We start from the raw sequence: 20247 nt of genomic DNA on the forward strand, positions 1-20247 counted from the left end.
TTAAAATGGGACCTGTAGTCCAACCATGACGTTGTTCCGTCATATGTAGCAGGTTTTAAGCTGCTTAGTTTATGAGCCCTGTTTCCTGGCCCTTCTTCAAAACCATGCCTCTGCAATCGTCCGTCCTGGCTTCTCCGCAATGTAATATTACTTGCATCCCTGAACGGTGTTTCAAGATATATGCCAGAATTCCGTGAATTATCGTCTTTTCTTTCATCTGAGGCAGAAGCGGATCTGAAAGCATTTTCTATACCAACATTAAACTTTACTTTGGGTTTGGCACCTCCGTAATCTTCTTCATGTTTTGATTCCTTTTGTCCCGAAGCACCAATTCCAGAATCTCTAACAGTTATTGGAGTAGATATCTTTCGATGTTCCTTTTGTTGAAGTAGAATACTTTCATTAGAAAGCGCTTTTACTTGCTCTTCCAAATAGCTTATCTCTTTATTTAGCGTATCCTCCATGACTTTGACCTAAACGTTTTCTACCTTAAGACTTCAAAACACGTTTGAAACTTACAGTTTTAAACTTAAAACTATCTCTTAATATTTAACACAAATTAATAAAGTATGGGATATGTACTTCAAATGGTTTGTCTGCAGCAATTTGAGACCCGCATATGAAGTACACCCCCGTCCTTAAAAATAAAGCTAAAAATAAGACCACAAAAATTTGTTTCTCTTGTTTAGATCATCCCACCGCTGCCACCAAATTTTGTAATATGTACTGTGGGTTCTCCAGTCATGGAGAAAGAAATATATATAATTTCCTTACGTTGCCTACGTCTATAATTGATTGGTGAAAATAAACTAAAAGAGAATTACGTGGAAATAGATTTACAAAATATATACAACAATGATTCTCTAATGATTCTTAAATGTTCCTAAGCTATCCCAGTGCTTTAACTTTTCAAGGTCTGAAACCAATTAATTGAGCTTCCAAAGCTCCCAGACCTTATGTCACAAAGCAGTGTCTCCAAACACTCTCTATTAAATATTTATTATTTCAATAGGTTTGGAACCTAATGTACCCCAAATGGTATGTCTGCAGTATATTGAGACCCGCAAATGAGGCACAATAAATTCCTTACCTTTTTAACACGTTCCACGCTGATCAACTGCCACTGGTAGACTAACTACGAGCATCAGCGCTCGCCAGTATTTATAGTTACCCAAAGACGCTAAGTCATCGTCTTTGTCTTAGTCACTAAAACGTTTGATGTTATATAGCTAATACACTAGGAAGCATCTGATTGACAACTAATTTGCATATTATTAATTTGATCAAGGAAATTTCTACTACACTAGTACATGTAATGGCAGATCTCCAGCTTTATGATGATTTCATTAGTACCTAGCTACAAACCTGAAAGTCCCCTGTTATCATATCACAATGTATAAACATTATTTAGTACTAAAGCAACTGCCAAATCTTTACGAAAGGGAAAACAGAAATGTCACCAAACACTGTCCTGCTGCCTTGACTTCGAAGGACATTAGTTTCCCCTTAAGGACAGATAATTGCGTGCATGGATTGGTTAAAACAATAAAATGCATGTTTATGGAAGATTTGAGGACCGATAGTTTTGATCTTATTATTTGTCTGCATGTCTGCTTGTCTGTTAATCTGTTTGTCTGCCTGTGCACAGAAACTTAAACCTTGCTCATAGTGGAATGTTGGCACCAGGACCTATGTATTCTACGTGTTATTCTTGTATTCATTAATTTTACTTTTATATAAATTTGGTCATTTTTCACGAATGAAAATTCCAGAAGTAAAAAGGTAATTTTGGAATATTATACGGGCTTATCACATTTTACAGCACAAAGTTAAAACAGAAAAAAATTATCAATAAGTTTAGTCCAAAAAATGTGTTTATGATTAATCAGTTAAATAACTTTTTATTATTTTTTTCTTCATAAAGCATCTTAAATAAAACCAATGCGATTATCAATATAATTATGCGTAACTAGGACATTTAAAAAATCTTACTAACATCTGCTGCAGTCAATGATACGTATTTTTATTCAAACACTTACCATTTTATCTGTCATGGAAGATATCCTTGGTTCTTCTGGTCCCGTTACAGCCTTTTTTGTGTATTATTTCGGGACGGTTTTTATTATTGCTTGTATAAATATACCAGGAAATATCCTGATCATTATCGCTGTTTTCAAAACTCCCAATCTACAGAAGCCATGTAATTTTTGTATAGCGAGTTTGTCGGTTACAGACTTATTAATTGGATAAGTGTATCCTGTGTACAATATCTCGCACCTGGAACACGTACCAGAAATCAGCCGTCTATTAGGTAAGTAAAATGATATTCGTTTTTTTTTTTAATTATGATTAATTTAAATTCATGTGTCCTTATTTTGAACCCACCACTTAATTTCCCAAACAGATTAAAAATGGCTTTAAAAACAATAAATCCCACTTTGACTTGATGTTACATGTACATGTATGTATGACTACTTTTAATAACTTGATAATGTCCTTTAAAAGCATTTTTGTTTATTTCTATAAAGAGAACGCAAAAAGTAGAAATGAAACATTAACGTTACAGCTGATTTTAAATTTTCCATGCCCGCTACAGAGGTCAGAGCGTTTGAACTAGAGTAAGTATTTGGTCATACAGGACCGGTTTCAAATTCTCCTGCAGCACCATATACGACAAGAAGTTGCTGTCAAACCTGTGTATTTTGTGATCGGGAGGCCCGGGTTCGATTCTCTTTCGCGGCGCCACGTCAAACCTAAGACGTAAACATACGTGGTGACTGTTCCTTCGCCAAGCGTTCGGCACTAGAAGTGAAAGTCACGGGTCTTTTGGATATGACCTATTAAACGTGGGTCCCGAGTCACGGTAGACGTTGGTACGTTAAAGAATGACCCTGAGTGCCGAGTACAGGCCTCAATTTGAAGCCCTTAACCGGCATACGGTGACGTCTCCATATGAGTGAAATGCTCTCGAGTGGGACGTTAAACAATATACAATCAATCAATCAAACCGGAGTAACCGGGAATTCTGTCGCTAGAGCTACTGGCATAAATTTTCACTGGTGCACTGGTCCCTCACTTATCAAAGGTCTAGCACGTTGTCATTTTAACATGAATAAAAAAATTCAGCAAACAAACGCAAAATAAACACAAAAAATTACTTTTCTATTGGATATAATTCAAAAATTTACTTAAAAATATAAAACAATAATTTAAAATAATAATTAATTTTAGAAAGGAATTAAAATTGTTCAAGTATTTAGGCTATGTCTACTGTATAGACACTACCCACTTGGCTGAAAGAATGCAATTCATGTATCTTAATTATGGAGCGAGAATATATTTTTTTAAAAAGGAATTAAAAATTTTTTTTTAAAGCAAATACTCTGCCATGTATTAAGAAAATGGATGTCAACATGACTCAGTAGAACAGATTAACAGACTTAATCACAGCTGTCGCTGTGTTGCCAGTAATCAAGTGAAAGTATGTTGATGTATCAATGATAACATTTTTTATCTATCAAAGTATCACTCTATGATAATAAATGTAATGCCTTGTTTTCAAGTTTTCCTAAATGACAGACGAATGAGGTTTTTTCATTTACTTGCCTCTTTTTTGGTATTGCTTAGAAATATACGACTGCGTATTGTTGGATTTCAGAGGAATTATAGATTTATTTTTCAATAGATAACCTGAACAATGTTTACTAAGTATAGTGTAGGGGAAGTTTAGAGGATCTTTAAATAAAGTCAAATAATTGTGCAAACTTTTTTGTTTATTAAATAACGTGTATATGAAAAGCAAAAAAAAAAAAAAAAAAAAAAAAAATCTCGTAATTAAGCACCAAAGAAAACATACGATTTCTTGATATTCTAGGGATTAATTATTATGTCATCTCAAATCAAAATCAGACAAAAACTATATATCAATCCATGTTAATAAAATTTTTAACATGAAAAGAACTAATCTCTTTCGGTAGCCTTCAGTTCGGTATTTTTAAACATTGCCGATGTTTATTCAATCAGCAAAATTCAATTTCCTACGAGAGTCGATTTATTTCCCTTTAGAATCGAAATAAAAGATACCAATGAGTCTGTAACCTACGTATATTTCATATTTTGATATTTAACTACATAAAGTCGTAAAAGGTAAAAACAAAAATTCGTGATAAACGTGAATCAGCAGCATAGGATTCCTAGTTTTAGGCCTCCCTTATACGTTTAATACACAAATGAGTTCCACGTAGGAATAATTTCTAAAAGGAGACACCTATTGGCATTTTTCTTTCGTCAAATTTTGCAAATTTATTGTTGATACCATGACTTAAAGCGTTTGCTAATATATACTACTACTATAGGTAGAGCCACTTTGGGCATTATTGGGCCCTGAGAATTTCTGAATAATAAAAACCGCTCAGTTTAGGTTGGCAATGCACTATTTATCACTTGGAATGTTGGTGACCATGTATCTATTAATTGTGACGTAATTTTCCACCAAGTCAATGCATTATGACGTCATAAAATGCGTCATTTTCCTCATATCCTATAAATTCCATTGAAAATCACCTAAAATTGAAGCGTTTTTTCAATATTTCATATAGAGCACAACCTCTGATCCAAAATATGCAAATATATGATGAAAGCTCTGTTTCTGAAGATCATAAAACATGTTTTATTTTTTGGATCGTGGGTTGTGCTCATATTTAAATTCTTTGCTGAAGGTAGTCAAATACGCATGTTTTCTGCAAATTTCAAGTACATTGCAATTTTTCAAACCTGTTTTCCAATATATGGATTATCAAAAACAAAATTTTATTATAGAAAATGATGGTACCAAGTGTCCACTTTATTTTGATATATGAAATGGGAAAGAGAGTGATAGTTTATTAATTGATATAAGTACAGGGCCATTTTATGTATAAGATGGCTCTTGCTCAGTCCATAAGGATTACTAGGTTATATATATGTAATTAACCATTAACATAACAACAGACAAAAATTTAACTCAAAAATGTGTTTACTCAGGTTATGAAAGGGTATCTATGAACAGCATGAACTTTTACCAATAAGGAATGCTTGAAATCTTATAACAACACCAATAGGCATTTCATTACAAAAAAGTTAACAGAAAACCAGAGAAAAAATTACACAGTTTTTTGAGAAAGTCCATCATCACAAATAGTCGATGTAGTGTCAGTACGGAGTATGGCCTCCCCTTGCATCAATGACGGCTTGACAACGTCGAGCCATGCTGTCAATAAGCACCCGGATGTTTCCAATGGGAAGGTTGATCCACTCTTCAACGAGGGCGTTTCCCAGCTCTGCCAAAGTCGTGGGTTGTGCTGTACGGCGTAAAAGGGCAACTTGCAGCATGTTCCATACATGCTCAATCGGGTTAAAGTCCGGCGAGCGCGCTGGCCAGTCCATACGGACAATTGTCTCCTGTTGAAGGTTCTGTTCCACCATCCTGGCGCGATGTGGACGGGCGTTATCATAAATCAGGATGAACTCAGGGCCAACAGCACCAGCGTAGGGTCTAACGTAAACATCCAGGATCTCTTCCCGGTACCGCACCCCCGTCATTGTTCCTCTCTCCATGACATGAAGATCTGTTCTTCCATCCCTGCTGATTCCACCCCAGACCATGATGGAACCACCACCATAACGGTCATATTCACTGATGTGGGTATCATGAAAACGTTCACGTCGTCGTCGCCACACTCGTTGCTTCCTGTCTGTAAAGTCCAAACAATACCTGGACTCATCGGTGAACAGAACTGGAACCCAATCGTTCTGTGTCCAAGTGACATGGTCTTCAGCCCAGTCCAATCGCTCCCACCGGTGTCGCACAGTCAGAGGGATTCGAACACATGCCCTTCTCGAATTGAGACCTGCAATGTGAAGCCGATTACGTCTCGTCTGAGTCGAGACATTTACCACCGAAACGTTCAGGAGGTCGTTACGCAGGCTGGTTGCTGCCCAGAACGGGTGGCGTCGTGCCTGAAGAGCCACAAAATGGTCTTGGCGTTGAGTTGTTGATCTCTGACGACCACCCCCATGTCAGTGTGCTGCTGTACTAAAAGTTTGCCGTCGGTTCCAGGCTCTGTTTACAACGCTCTGGCTGACGTTTAGCGCATTTGCAACATCACGTTGTGAATAACCAGCGCCAAGCATTCCAATACATCTACCTAGTTGTTCTGTCGTTAGGCGACGCCTTACACGTTGAGGGGCCATTGTGTTGATAAACGTAGTGTAAACACTCAGGTCAGTTCTTTTAAATTTTAGAGAGAATCACACCGCTGCCTGAGTGAAAATCGTGCAATTGTAGCAAAAGTATAAATGTGACGAGAAACCATTTCCATGACATGAAATGCACGTGCAAGTTTGTTGAAGACATTTTTTTTTGCATTTGGACAAAATATTGCCAGTTATACAGTTATTGATTATCTAAATACAAAGAAAATTTCAATGATCTTTATCAACTTTTGAGTAGTATATATACAATTAAGTCTAATATTGTTTGACGCTTTTCACGAAATTTGTCAGACCGTTATTTCCATTCTAAATTGTTTACGGATTTTTGCTTAAATGGAGCTTACTGCAAAAGTCTCACACCAATGAGGTTGATGTTTATGAGATTATCATTCATTAATGTTTTACCAGCATTGGACATATTCTTTAATCTTGGTGGCCTCAAGGATATAAAATTTATTTCAAAATCGGTATTTGTATAAATACTCAGAATATGTACATTTCATGTTATATACCTCGCGAATATTCAAGGGTTTTAAGCATCCTGATATTTTAATAGGAATATTTTTCTAGGCCAGTGGAATGTATGTCGGTTTTTGTTGTGTGAGGTCATCGCACTGGATATCTGCTCATCATATGATTTAGTAGCCATCACCATCAATCGATACATCGCCATTGTGAACCCATTACGTTATCACGTCTACGTCACGGCAAGGTCAACTAAATACGTCATAGTATTTATCTGGGTCATGTCGCAAGGTGTTTGTGTACTAATGTTTACACTCTACAACCCAGGTCAGCACTTAATCTAAATTTAAACCAATTAATGTAATTGCCATAAAATTTTCAGCAAAAATTGAATGGCAGCTTCGTTTTTATCAATATTTTGTCTTAAGATTATTAAAAGTCAAATGCATTGATATTGCCGAAGTGGATATATCTGTTAAAAAATGAATTTTATACTCCACAGAGGAATACATTCTGAGACAGGAGCCCTTGTGTCGGTTCGAGCTCATCTTCTCCCTGGCTCATATGTGTGTCTACTTCATTTTTCAACTGATTCTGCCACTTCTATTAATGATTCCTATGTACGCTAGAATCGCTAATATTGCCAGAACACAGGTTTGTTGAAATTTTACATGCATTTTATCTACAAAAATTATGAAAAACATTTTTATGATGGTCAATGTTCATAACGAAATAGCATTCATACCTAATGCTAATAGCCTGAAAGTTGCCCATAACGTTTTGTTTTGTTCCATGTTTTTTTATTGGTATTAATAGTACTTTTTTCTCAAAGAATATCGAAATGAAATATTGAACGACTATTATATCTATACATTTGTATATAATTTATAAAAAAGTTTATAATTTTTCAAATTATAATATTCCCCCATTATTTTGTTGGACATAAAATATGTAACAAAAATTGTTGGTGAAAATTTTCGATTACTTCTATATGTAATAGCTAGTATTGAGAAATTTATATTTTAATCAAATGTTCTAATAATGATTAATTTCTTTTAAGCAAAGGCTATAGCAATTCTAAAACGACTTCCATGGTATAAAGACAAGGCATGTTGTTTTCACATCAACAATCATGAATTGAAGTCAACATTTATGGTCTCCATTCTATTAGTGTCCTACACAGTAGCATGGGTGCCTTTTATGACATACTCCTTTTACCGAATACAGTGTGTTCAGGATTGCTACTTCAGTCCTTTTATACGGTACTATATTTACTACTACTGTTACCCCTCCTCCAACTTCCACTACAAAAGCACGTACCCGTGTCTTTGATGGTATTTTAAGAAAGAGTAAAATTAATATGAAAAAAGTAAAACGATTATTAATGCGTGATTTTTTTCTATTACAGGGCAAGCTGCCGAATTTTGTTGTATCTCAACTCAGCTATAAATATATTTATTTATGCACTCCGTTTAAAGGAATTCAGAAAAAGCATCAAACATAAGTTGACACAATTTCTCAAAATGATTTTGTGTTGTGGAAAAAATGGGATGGGATCATTAAATACTCGCCAATCGACTGCTTCGTAAAAAATAAGCAAGTATATTCTTTACAAAAACTTACGAGAGAAAAATAGTGAATACAAAGAGTAATACAGATTGTAGAGGGACAATTTAAACAACGATGGTACATGTCAGTGTATAATGAAGTCAGCGAAAAATACATGTACTACATGTATTATTTTAAGCCGGTGACAATATGGACGACAATATGTGCAATGGGGATAGATCCTATTATCACCAAAAACAATGTGCACAAAATGTCGATAAAACTCAAAAAGACATATCAAATAAAATATATACTATATTTTGAAAATAATAGAAATGAAGTTACATAAATGCATCTTTTCAGGTTTTCAAATGTCTCCTATATATAAAATTATTTTTTTTTTGTTATTTAACTTTTAAAACAAGGGTTGGATTTGTCAGTCTTTGAGTTTGAATTTGAAATAAATTGAAGACATTTTCCTTTCCAAGGACTTGGTCATATTCTTCCATGTGATTCTACGAAAAATAAAAAAAACTTAAGGAAAGAAAGAGGTATTCTGTATTAAACTTGATTTTTTTTAAAGTTTAACAACTGCTTTATTTTGTACTTATATATTTTCACACTTCACATGTTTTAAAAAGAATCTGCATAATGCTTCCTTGTTCATTTTTATATAATAATGTACACAACCGATATTGATGTCGAGTTTTAGCACTTGGAGACTTTGACAAAAAAAAAAAAAAAAAAAAAAAAAAACAAATTGAAAGAAAAATAGAACGGAGTACATGGATCAGGGAGTTAATAGTTTCATAAAAAATGGCGCCTTCATCTGCCGCAAATAATAATGTCCTCCAGAATACCACATCATATTTAATAGACATTGATCCAGAAGAACCACACACATCTGAAGATCCTGGGATGTCCTTTTACATCTATTATTATGGGATGTTTTTTTATAATTACGTGCATTATCATACCCGGGAATATCCTGGTTATCAGAGCTGTAATGAGGAATCCCCACCTCCGCACGCCATGTAATATTTACATTGTGAGCTTGGCTGTTACAGATCTACTTCTTGGAGTAATGTATCCTTTATACAATGTTGCTCATCTAGAACACGTACCGGAAGTCAGTCGTCTGTTGGGTAATTACACTACTTTTACATTAATTTTACATTGATGTTTTCAGTTATAGAAACCAAAATAGGGAATTTTTTTTGTTTTGATATGCACGTTTGTCTGTCTGTCTAACATTTCCTCTCCCTCCTCTGTTAATTTGCAATAGAAATATATTGAATCTATAAAGAAAACTGCATTAAAAACAATTTTGACGGATTTTGCTGATATGGAATAGTAAAGAACTATATGCGGTAAATTGCATAAATTTGCCCCCACAAATTTCAAATTTTGAAAAACTTTCGAAATGTGCTGAATTCAATAAATTGTATGATAAATATAAATTAACAGAACATATTATAGTTTCAAAGCAGTTTATTCACAATTTTTGTTTTTATGACGTCACAAACTAGTCCGATTTTATATCATTTTTCAGAAAGAGGCTTAATGGACAAAATTTTAACAATTTTAGCTTTAAAATTTATAGAGCGCAAGTTTGTTCAGAAACAATACTTACATATTTCATTAATATTATCATTCTACACATTATATCAAAATATTGATCCTGAACACACATGCGCTCGGTGACTTCTACTCAAAATATCGACGAAATATGTGCATTTTTCTGTAGAATTCATAAAAAACTGAAATTTACGTCATGTTTGTGACGTCATTACGTTCATATGACGTCATTACTTATAAAACTATATAGTGCTTTGAAGTCAGCATATACTCCCCTGTTTAATACTTAATTAAACTTAATTAAATATACCTCCATCAAAGTTTGATTTGGGGGGCAAATATTGGTTATTACCGAATAAAGTTCTTTGTTAATGGAGTATTAAATGACCACGTCAACTTAAACTGGAGCATGATTTCCTTAGCATGGTTGTTCGAAAAGTTCGTGGACTCCTGTCATATCTTTTTCATTTAACATCAAAAACTAACCAAATTTGGTAGAAATATTTAAAAATAGATGCAAATGATTTTGATTTAAAAAAATTAAAATGATCACAATTTGTTTTATAACCTGTCCAGAATAAGAAACTGCTAAAATTGGATCGCGGATCGAGCGGTCAAAATTTACCAATTTACAAACAACATACGAAATAAATATGACAATTTCTTTAAAATGGACCAAAAACGTTAAAAATCCTAAACTTTTAAATTAAGAACTGTCCCATTGATTCATATTCCAAATTATGGCTTAAAATTTTAAATTGTTTAAAAGAAATCATTTTGGGAAGTAGGTTGTCCTTATTGAAAGCGACAAAAATTATGACGCTGTTGAACATCACGGTACCGGTACTCGGGAAACTTCCTGAATAAACTCTACAAATGTTGAAGGAATAAAGAATTATGTCACAATTAAGTGGTGCATGTGTTTATAAATGGTACAGGCGATATTTGAGGGACAGAGACTTTGTATCGAACAAAGACAATCTGAAGAAACCGTCTATCTGATAAAATCTGATCAAAAACCTTAAAAAATTGGAACGTTATGGAAAACCATTGATAAGCCCTTCCGAGTTTTAAATATTGTGAAAACACAGCTAAGTGTTTAAGTGAAACAAAACATTGACGAAGAAAATTATAAAACGAGATAATTGATAGAAAAATTAATTTCAAGTGCTAGAAAAGGGTTTTTGATAAATGATTATCAAACTAAACTGCTGAAGGGAGAGTATTTTAAAGAAATTATTAACGCTATACTTTTGACGTTAAGTAGGCTCATGGTGATTTTAAAATGAAGTAAATTGATTTCTATTAATTCGAATGAAATGAAACTTCACATATCAATAACATAAATATTTTTACACAGGATTTTGAGCTTATTTTAATTTCTTTTGAAAATAGGATAACAAAGATTGACATTTTGAAATGTTTTTTGTTATAATAGTGATAAAATTAAAAAAAAAAAGGCTTGATAAATATTTTCAAGCGAGTGTATATTTTTAGGTCAGTGGAGTGTGTGTCGTTTCTTGTTGACTGAGGTGTATGCCTTGGGTATTAGCTGTTCTTATCACTTAGTAGCCATCACTGTTACCAGATATGTCGCCATCTTTTACCCATTACGGTATCAAAGCTACGTTACAACCAAATCCACAAAGTACACCATTTTTACTATCTGGGTCCTATCCCATTGTACTTGCGTTTTGATGTTTACTCTTTATAAGCCAGGTAAGTATAATATCTATCGCTCTCTGTAAAAAGGTTAATCCATTGAATATAATTCCCAGTCACTTAAAACGTATCATTAAAAATTAAAATTGCAAGAAATACCTGATTATCCTTATATTTACCTTATGGAAGAGATTCTACTTATAAATAAATATATTTATAATCAAAGTATTATATGCTTCATGTTTTCTTCTCTTCAGAGAAATACAGCAGCAGATATGTTGGTGTTTGCCGCTATGAGCTGATCTTCTCTGTAACACATGCAATAATACTCCTTACTATCCAGGTTTTTCTACCTGTCCTAATCATGTTGACTCTTTATGCTAGAATCGTCAGAGTTGCAAGACATCAGGTAAGACTAGCCCCGAATAAAACTTCCTGTACCATTTTTATTTATAGTGCCACAAAAACATATGTTGAGAATGCACTGCTTTCAAAAGCATAGTCTGATTTGATTTTAATGTTTTTTCTTCACTGTCATTTTAACAGCAATGTATATTTTTTAGTATACGATTAAAGAAAGATGATACAAACCAAAAAATATATATATCTGGATTGGTATAATTTATTTGCCTTTTTTTGCAAATGATGCAAATAATACATTTATTTAAACCTTATTTAAACCTTCTATGATGATCCTTATAAAAAGTCTCTCACTTCATCTTTCATTATTGTGAAACATTACATATTACGTGGTAAAACCTTGTAAAGACTTGCAATTAATGACAATTTAAACTTTGGTAAATATTTTCTAGAAATGCATTGTCAGTTTATGTGTATACCATATATATATACATTGAAAGTTATCAATTGTACTTTTATTGAAGGCAAAGGCTATAGCTCTTCAAGAACGAGTGCTGAGAAATAAATGTGATAGATCAAGTAATGCATTTAATTTCATTCGCCGACAAGAACTGAAATCTACAGTAATGGTGTCTGTTTTGTTGGGCTTCTTCATAAGTGTATGGACGCCGATGATAATACTTTTTTTCCATCAAATAACTTGTGTTGAAAATTGCGTTCAATCTCCATTTATAAGGTAGGTATTTCCTTTGTTTGAGGTACTAATTTTTCTGTCGAAAAATATCAGGTTTATACTTGGTTTGATAAAAATGTCATTTATTTATAACCACTAACTAATTTCAATTCTCTGTAATAAAAGACAAAATCAGAACAATCCATCATGAAACAATCGATAAAGAGAAGTACAATTATATTTCTTTTATTATCTGTTAAACATTTCCTTCACATTGATCTACTTCCGATTGCCGGTAAAGGACGGCAAAATTAACTGTCTACTCGGCGTTGCTCGGGTCTTAGAGCAGTAAGAGATTCTTTTTGGACATTGTACCAGCACTTATTGCTGCTCTAGGCCTTGGTTTATACAGGTCCGTTCTTCAGGCAGTTTATTCGAATCTGCAAAGCTAGGATTAGTTATTTACTTCATAAAATCCCGAGATCAACTGGGGTTTGCTGTGATTGTTTTTCAATTATTCTAAGACAAGAAGGATGTAGTTTTGATAACCCCCGGGATGAAATTACATGACCTATTTATATAAAATATATAAATATATAACACAAACAAGATCTATATAAGCTCTGCATAATATATTGTATGAAGAATCGAATCACTTTAAAACTAAATAGATCTTATATAACATTTTAAAAATGATACGTAAACATATTATTAAACGTTTTAAAAATGCTTATTCTTTTTCTATTTCAGAGCTACTTGTCGAATTCTTCTGTATATGAACTCGGCTGTAAACGTATTTATTTACGCAGGCCGACTACCAGAATTTCGAAAAAGCATTCAAAAAGACATAACAAAGCTACAAAAATATTTGTGTTTTTGTAGACAGGAGTTTTGAAATGATTTCAGATTTGTAAACATTAAAACTGGTTTTAAAAAATTAGTTAAAACTGTGTCCACGCCCCTTTAAAATAAGCTTAAAAATACACTCGACTCATAAGCAATTGTGTACGATTTGTGGCGTGAAAGAAACCGAATCGGAACTTGTGACATTCTTCTTATTTAATACAACCCTGTAGAATTTATCTAGATGTGTGATTGTTGTTTAACATCTCTCTCCATTTTGTTTTTTTAATATTGAGACACTAACTCTAGCCGATAAGGCTGTCCATTCAGTTAAGGGTCTTTTTTATGCCAAAACCGTCTGGGACACGGGATCCTGCTTCATTCAGTCTCGCCCAAAGGGACGGTCACCAAATCCTGCAGGGATAAGCAAGGATAAAAATTCAGCAGACGCTTTACCCATTGCGCCACGAGGACCATAACATGTATTTCTTAAAGGAAAGATTGAAAAAAAAAATTGTTAAGTTTTATGCAAATATTATAACAAAACTGTTTTTATTGTTGTAAAACAAATGATTAAACTAACTTAGACATTGTATATTTTCAAGTCATGAACAATTAAGGAGTGTAAAAAATGTAATTAATTTAAATGTAACAATAAATAATGTGATTCTTGTTATGAACTATCATTTTCATACATAAATATCTTTCTGTATGATTAATGATTGAACATTAAAGAGATGGGATTGATTAAACAGTTCTTTTTGTTTGCCTAAACGCATGCATAAAATTATCATGCATGCCAATCCATTGATCATCTTCATGAAATCAAAAAATCTGACAGTTATTCCTTATATTTACATGCTCTTGATTCCGTTAATCCACGTGCTACAATCCCCGTTTCCGTCTCTATTTGTCCCGCCCCGCACGTGATTTTTTGTACAAAAACGTGATTGTTAGAAATGTGTTTTTCAGTAATGTCTTTTATGGATACCAGATATGCTCTGTTTGACACAAATGAAAACATAGTGTTGCAATTTGAATGGTCATTTATTAATAAATAAATGACAAAGCAAACAACATATGTCAACACATAGTATAATTGACAATACCAATACAATTAAACACATTGCGTAATAGAAACAAACGCATATAGCAAAAAACATCATATAATCTTAAGTTCACAATATTATTCAATAAGGTACGCAAAAATGTACAGTGAACAGAATGCGTATTTCAGACCTAAACAGTGTCAAAGATGGGGCAACATCCGCCCTTCTCATAATTTCTGAAACAAAATGCATGTTTTAAATTTAAATTTAAAAACCAAAAAGTAAAAAATAGGGCAACAGTCGCCCCAACAAATCAACAAAGAAAGTTATTTCAGAAAAGGAGGAGGGGTGGGAGGAGGCATCAGAAAATTGTAAAAATGTTTACCGCGAAAAATAAATATGGAGACTGACACTATCTTGCACACATGTGCAATTGTGATACACCAGAATCAAGGGGCCTCCCACAGGGAGAGGCTTCCAAGGGAAATAATAAAATAATGATACAAGAACTATCAGTATCAATAAATGTTTTTATGGATACCTGATATGGCGGTGCTCTGTTTGACACAAATGAAAACACTGTGTTGCGATTTGAATGGTCATTTATTAATAAATAAATGACAAAGCAAACAACATATGTCAACACATAGTATAATTGACAATACCAATATTAAACACATTGCGTAATAGAAACAAACGCATATAGCAAAAAACATCATAGAATCTTAAGTTCACACTATTATTCAATGAGGTACGCAAAAATATCCAGTAAACAGAATGCGTATTTCAGACCTAAACAGCGTCAAAGATGGGGAAACATCCGCCACCGATCAAAGCCACAAAGGGGTTTGATCCGCCCCATCCACCGCCATGTAGTTAACATTATTTATTTCAAAAATACAAATACACTGCAACCAGGAAAGGTATTCAAGTTACTAGAAGCACTTCTAAAAAGAAAACTTAGAATCTTTGTCATTTTTATCTTATAAGCAAAAGTTCCTGATCTCATGGTGAGTTTATTGTTTCCAGACATCATGGGAAAATACATTTAAAACTAATAAAATGTGAAATAGACAAACACAAAGAAAATGTACAGTGTACATATTATCACAAATTCAAGTGAAAAAAACCCTGCATTTAATGTCAAAGGCCAATAAAAATGTTGAGATAAACAGACTACCTTGTGCTGTCCGGGAGTTTACATTGTTAAATAAAGCTAACTAAAAGCTGCCTATCCATGTAAATGAACCCAGGTAAAATATTCATGATTGTGTTTTTAAATAAAACGTATAATAATACACAATTATGGACTCTTTTGGTGTTAACACCAAAAGTGTCCATAATCATTTATTATATAGTCCGAAATAAATAAGACATTGAAGATTGAATTTTGACACCAATTTCATTTTCGAAATTCGCTACTCGTAAGACGTAGCGAATGAGTAAAAAAAATGAGTAAAAATTATCCTGCAATAGATTTGTATATTTTTCCTGCTCAGATACGTAGGTCGTTTAGGTCGTTGCAACCATTGTTTACAACGTTGTTTGAGGATTGGATTGTGACGTCACAATGCCGCTTCACGCGCACTGACCCTCCGGTGAATATAGCCTCAAATCCAGTGAATATGTAGAGTTATGAACTGTTTGCGCTTGCATAGATTATATCAGGGAATATAAATAGACTATATAATGATGGGGTTTACCTTGTCGAATATATGCAACTTTCAGTTTCAAATGTTATTATCTCATATGTAAAGAAGGAATCTTCCAAACCGGTTCAATTAAGTGATTTTTGGATTTTATGAAGTAACGAAGTTTAACGAGGCCGAGTCTAAGTGGAGTGCGCATGACTTTACACAGCTTTTTAATTTCATGCAGTCATTTGTGCAACAGTACACTTTTGCCAAATATTTTTATTTTAATACAAAATTAACATTATCTGTAACCTCTACTGGTCTGAAAATGTGATTTTATGACAATAGTTAGGAAGAAATGTTGAAATGGCTCTAACGACGTCACCATTTTTGGATTTTGTAAGCAATGCACGAAGCTGAAAAATTACGCATGACTCGCTTGTATGTTTAAGACGTCCATGGATATTATAAAAAAAAAACTGATGACAGAACATCCAAAGAAATATACTAGCAATCTAAACATTGTTATTTTTAACCTAATATATCATATGCGCCGATAATTCATCTGCACTGATACGTATTTATACCGTAATATGGCAATTTTTCTCTCTCTCTCCCTTACAAAAATTCTATTTTAATTGATTGGAAATGATAAACTTAATTTAAAATCAATGTCATTTACAAATGTCAATTCCGTAGACACTTTATGCTGTGAAATGATAACAAAGTTCCTGGACTTTATACTTTTTATTATTATGTTTATTCAGGCAAAAAGTCAACTTCATTACAAATCATAATACAAATTACATACATAAATCAATTAGGAATCGGTTAAAAGTTCTAGCACATAATTGTAGCTATCACATTTGTTGCACTTGGTCAACTCAGAAATTCACACCGTCATGTGGTAACATTTATTGTTTCAACCTGCTAATGGATAGATATCTATTACAAAAAATAACAGTTTGTTGATAATTATACAATTCTCATTATTATTAAATTTCATGTTTTAAATATTAAATAACTCACACATTGACGGGCTAAATACATAACATTGTTTCGCTGTTGAAGAGTCCGTGCATCTCAAAACGGATATCACTTTTCTAAATAATAAAGTCCGAAACGATACGGACGAAATGTACAATTCCGAAACGTACACTCCCCCCACCTTTTGTCTGGGGATATGAAAAAAAAGTTCACTTAAGTTATATTTACACTTGTTCTTCAACTGGAAGAATCACAACTAATCGTCGAACTGATCTGCAAACCACCGTATCTGGACAACTACAATATTAAGGATATTGGTTCAGATTTTTGTATCTAAGTTTTACATCCCGAACTTTTCCATCACTTCCTGGGTTTGCCTCCGAATCTTGTGCCAGTTTCCATTGACCACGCACATTATTTGAATCTTGAACAAGTACAATGTCACCATTTTGAATGTTTCTCCTTTCATGATGCCATTTCTGTCTTATGATAAGGGTATGAAAAAAATCTCGTGTCCATCTTCTCCAAAATGTATTCACCACACGTTGAACAAATTTCAAACTTATTCTGGGGTCCTTGCAATCATCCCAGTCTCCTACAGGGACTCTGGTGCTTGCCCTACCTAACAATAGATCGTTCGGACAAAGATATGTACCTTTAGTAGGGTCGCAATTTTTAGTACCAATGGGATGTTCATTTAGTAGATTGGAAACTTCAAAGAGAACAGTTTGTAACTCTGAAAATGTCATAATTGCTGATCCAATGGCAGTCTCAAGAGAAAGTTTTGTTGAACGAATAAGCGACTCGCTGCAACCATTTTCCCAGGGTGCGTCCGCTGATTTTGTTGTCTGCCAATCCATGCCTCTAGCTTTCCCAAAATTCTTGAAATCTTCCCAATCCCAAGTATGTACAACTTTTTGTAATTCTTTCCCGGCAGCAATTAGTTGAGTACCTGCATCAGAAATCATTTTTCTGGGATATTCTCTGATGGAAACAAAACGTCGTAGTACCATAAGGAAACTGCGCATATCATATCCTTCTGCTATATCAATATATACTGCTCCTGAAACTAAGCAATTAAACAAGACACCATAACCTTTCCCATGGGTCCTTTTCTTAACTGCATCCTTGATTACAAGAGGTCCAAACAAATCAACAGCACACATGTAGAGGGGAGGGGTCGGTTTAAGTCTCGTCTCTGGCATTGGACCCATCTGTTGATTTTGCATTGTTTTGAATTTTCTTCTACATATTACACACCTAAATTTAATTCTGCTTATAGTGTTTTTTACTTTGGGTATCCAAAATCTGCTACGGATCTTTGCCAGAGTAACGTCAATCCCTGCATGATCTTCATCATGTATTGCTTTTACTACATATTCTTTAAGAAGTGCAAATGTTGACTGATTCCCGGTTTCTTCTATCCATTTATTCATTCTTTGTCCAACTGTAATAATTCCATCCTTTGTTCGTTCAGGGCCAAGACGTCGAAATCTCTGCATAGCATTGTTTGGTAGATCCATTTGAGCATGTAAAATCCAAGCCTTTTCAGCCTCTCTTATAACTTCAGCTGTCACATTTTTCAGAATCTTTTTGAATGAGTGCACCTTGAATATAAGTTGCAGAATACCAGTGAGTCTATACAGCTTTTTCAAGGATGAGAATGACTTCCCCTCACACAATAACCAAATTGATTTTTCATCAGCTGAAGATTCCCGACACCGTCAACTCTTGTGGGTAAAAGAATGCTACAGTCTGATCCAATCAGTAAATCAACCTCTCCACATGGTCTGTAGATATCAGAGTCTGTAATTCCATTAAATAATTGTGCTATTCCACTAACGTCTACTTTGCCTGCATTTGTTGTTATTTGCTCCATACCGTATCCTTTAATTTGCCAGGTATTGCCATCCTTGTCAGTCAAGGGGATTATATATTCTTTGCTATGTAGTTGTTTCCTAACATTTCCCACCTTCGTGATACTGAGGGTAACATCTTTTCCTTGTAAATTAAGTTTCCTTGCTGCACGATGTGAAATTAACGAAATATTTGATCCTGGAACCCACAAAGTTGATAGGAAAACACTTACACTTAACTTCACTGATCATAAGTAGGACATCTTCTCCAGGTTCTTTGCTATTAACAATTCTCACAATGTTAGCAACATTTCCCTCTTGACCTTCTTGATGCAGTGACGAGTGATGTAATTTTCCACAATGTTCACATCCTTTCTTTTGAGGACAGTATTTCGAGATATGTCCTGTTTTTAGACAAATAAAACAGCCTCAATTTTTTCTGAGTAAGTCCATTTTAGCACTAACGTCCTTTCCGTTGAAATTCCAACACTGAGAAATATAATGTGTATCACTGTTATGGTACCAACAACTCCTTTGTGATGGCGAGGGTCGACTGAATCTTGGTAGATTTTGATTTGTTTGATGTCCTTGACGAACAATTTCATTGATGCTTGCTAGGCCGTCTACAACCTTTTGGAGGACTTCTTGATTGTGCTTCATCTGAACACTTAGTTGATCAATTGGAGAATGTGAATTTTTCTCTGCTACATGTTGGATTCTTGCTTTGGAGTTATTCCTTATTTCTGATTGCATGTATTCCATAGCATTCTTTTCTTCTAATAGAAATTCAAGTAATGGGAGAAATACCTCTTATTTCCCAGCATGTTTCTTTTTTTGTTTCTTTTTTTGTAGGACCCATTCTCTTTTTTGTACAGGGGGTAGAATTTTTTCGTTTTCATTCACTATTGTCGCTGTATTCATTTCTCTCTCCATTTTCATTGGTTTCAAATCTAAATAACATCGTTCAATCACTTCAACGCTATTAATAAAGCTGATATGGTCCCCATCGGCTATGACTTGAGCTTTTGGATGTCACTTAAAATTGAATCTGTTAGTTTCTCTGGTCTGCCGTACTTTAACTGCAGTCTGTGCCACATTTCTTCATAATCGTTATCCACTCCTTGAATGACTTTTAATGCCTCTCCGTGTAGCACTTTTTCAGAGCAAATGGGTCTAAGCCATACGATGGTACCATAATACATTCATAATCTCTTTTGAAACTTGGGTATTCCCGTATTGCACCGCTAAATGAAGGTGCATCAAGTTTTTTGACTTCAACTGTTTCCTTTTTTGTTTTTGTCTCTAATTCATTTTGTTTAATCTTTTCTGCTAATCTTGTC

The 20247-nt window shown here is 33.9% G+C and overlaps 2 protein-coding genes and 1 pseudogene across 2 annotated transcripts; 2 read left to right on the forward strand and 1 right to left on the reverse strand.

Annotated features, from left to right (window-relative positions):
• The first annotated feature begins 2052 nt into the window (after positions 1-2052).
• On the forward strand, positions 2053-8474 carry LOC134275395 (adenosine receptor A2a-like; annotated as a pseudogene).
• A 666-nt stretch (positions 8475-9140) lies between these two features.
• Positions 9141-14120, forward strand: LOC134275406 (thyrotropin-releasing hormone receptor-like). The gene is made up of 5 exons (XM_062757687.1): positions 9141-9410; positions 11341-11562; positions 11763-11914; positions 12390-12601; positions 13289-14120. Exons 1-5 carry the CDS (start codon positions 9206-9208, stop codon positions 13431-13433), a joined length of 936 nt encoding a protein of 311 aa, XP_062613671.1. The 5' UTR covers positions 9141-9205; the 3' UTR covers positions 13434-14120.
• A 3236-nt stretch (positions 14121-17356) lies between these two features.
• On the reverse strand, positions 17357-18930 carry LOC134275396 (uncharacterized). The gene is made up of 2 exons (XM_062757679.1): positions 18730-18930; positions 17357-18640 (listed from the first exon to the last, which is right to left on the reverse strand). The coding sequence occupies exons 1-2, from the start codon at positions 18928-18930 to the stop codon at positions 17357-17359; spliced, it is 1485 nt and encodes a 494-aa protein (XP_062613663.1).
• Between the last annotated feature and the right edge of the window lie 1317 nt (positions 18931-20247).

Source organism: Saccostrea cucullata, unplaced genomic scaffold (assembly GCF_032062105.1).
Source record: "Saccostrea cucullata isolate Sc308-1 unplaced genomic scaffold, CSIRO_AGI_Scuc_v1 ctg1840, whole genome shotgun sequence".
NCBI classification, from domain to species: domain Eukaryota; kingdom Metazoa; phylum Mollusca; class Bivalvia; order Ostreida; family Ostreidae; genus Saccostrea; species Saccostrea cuccullata.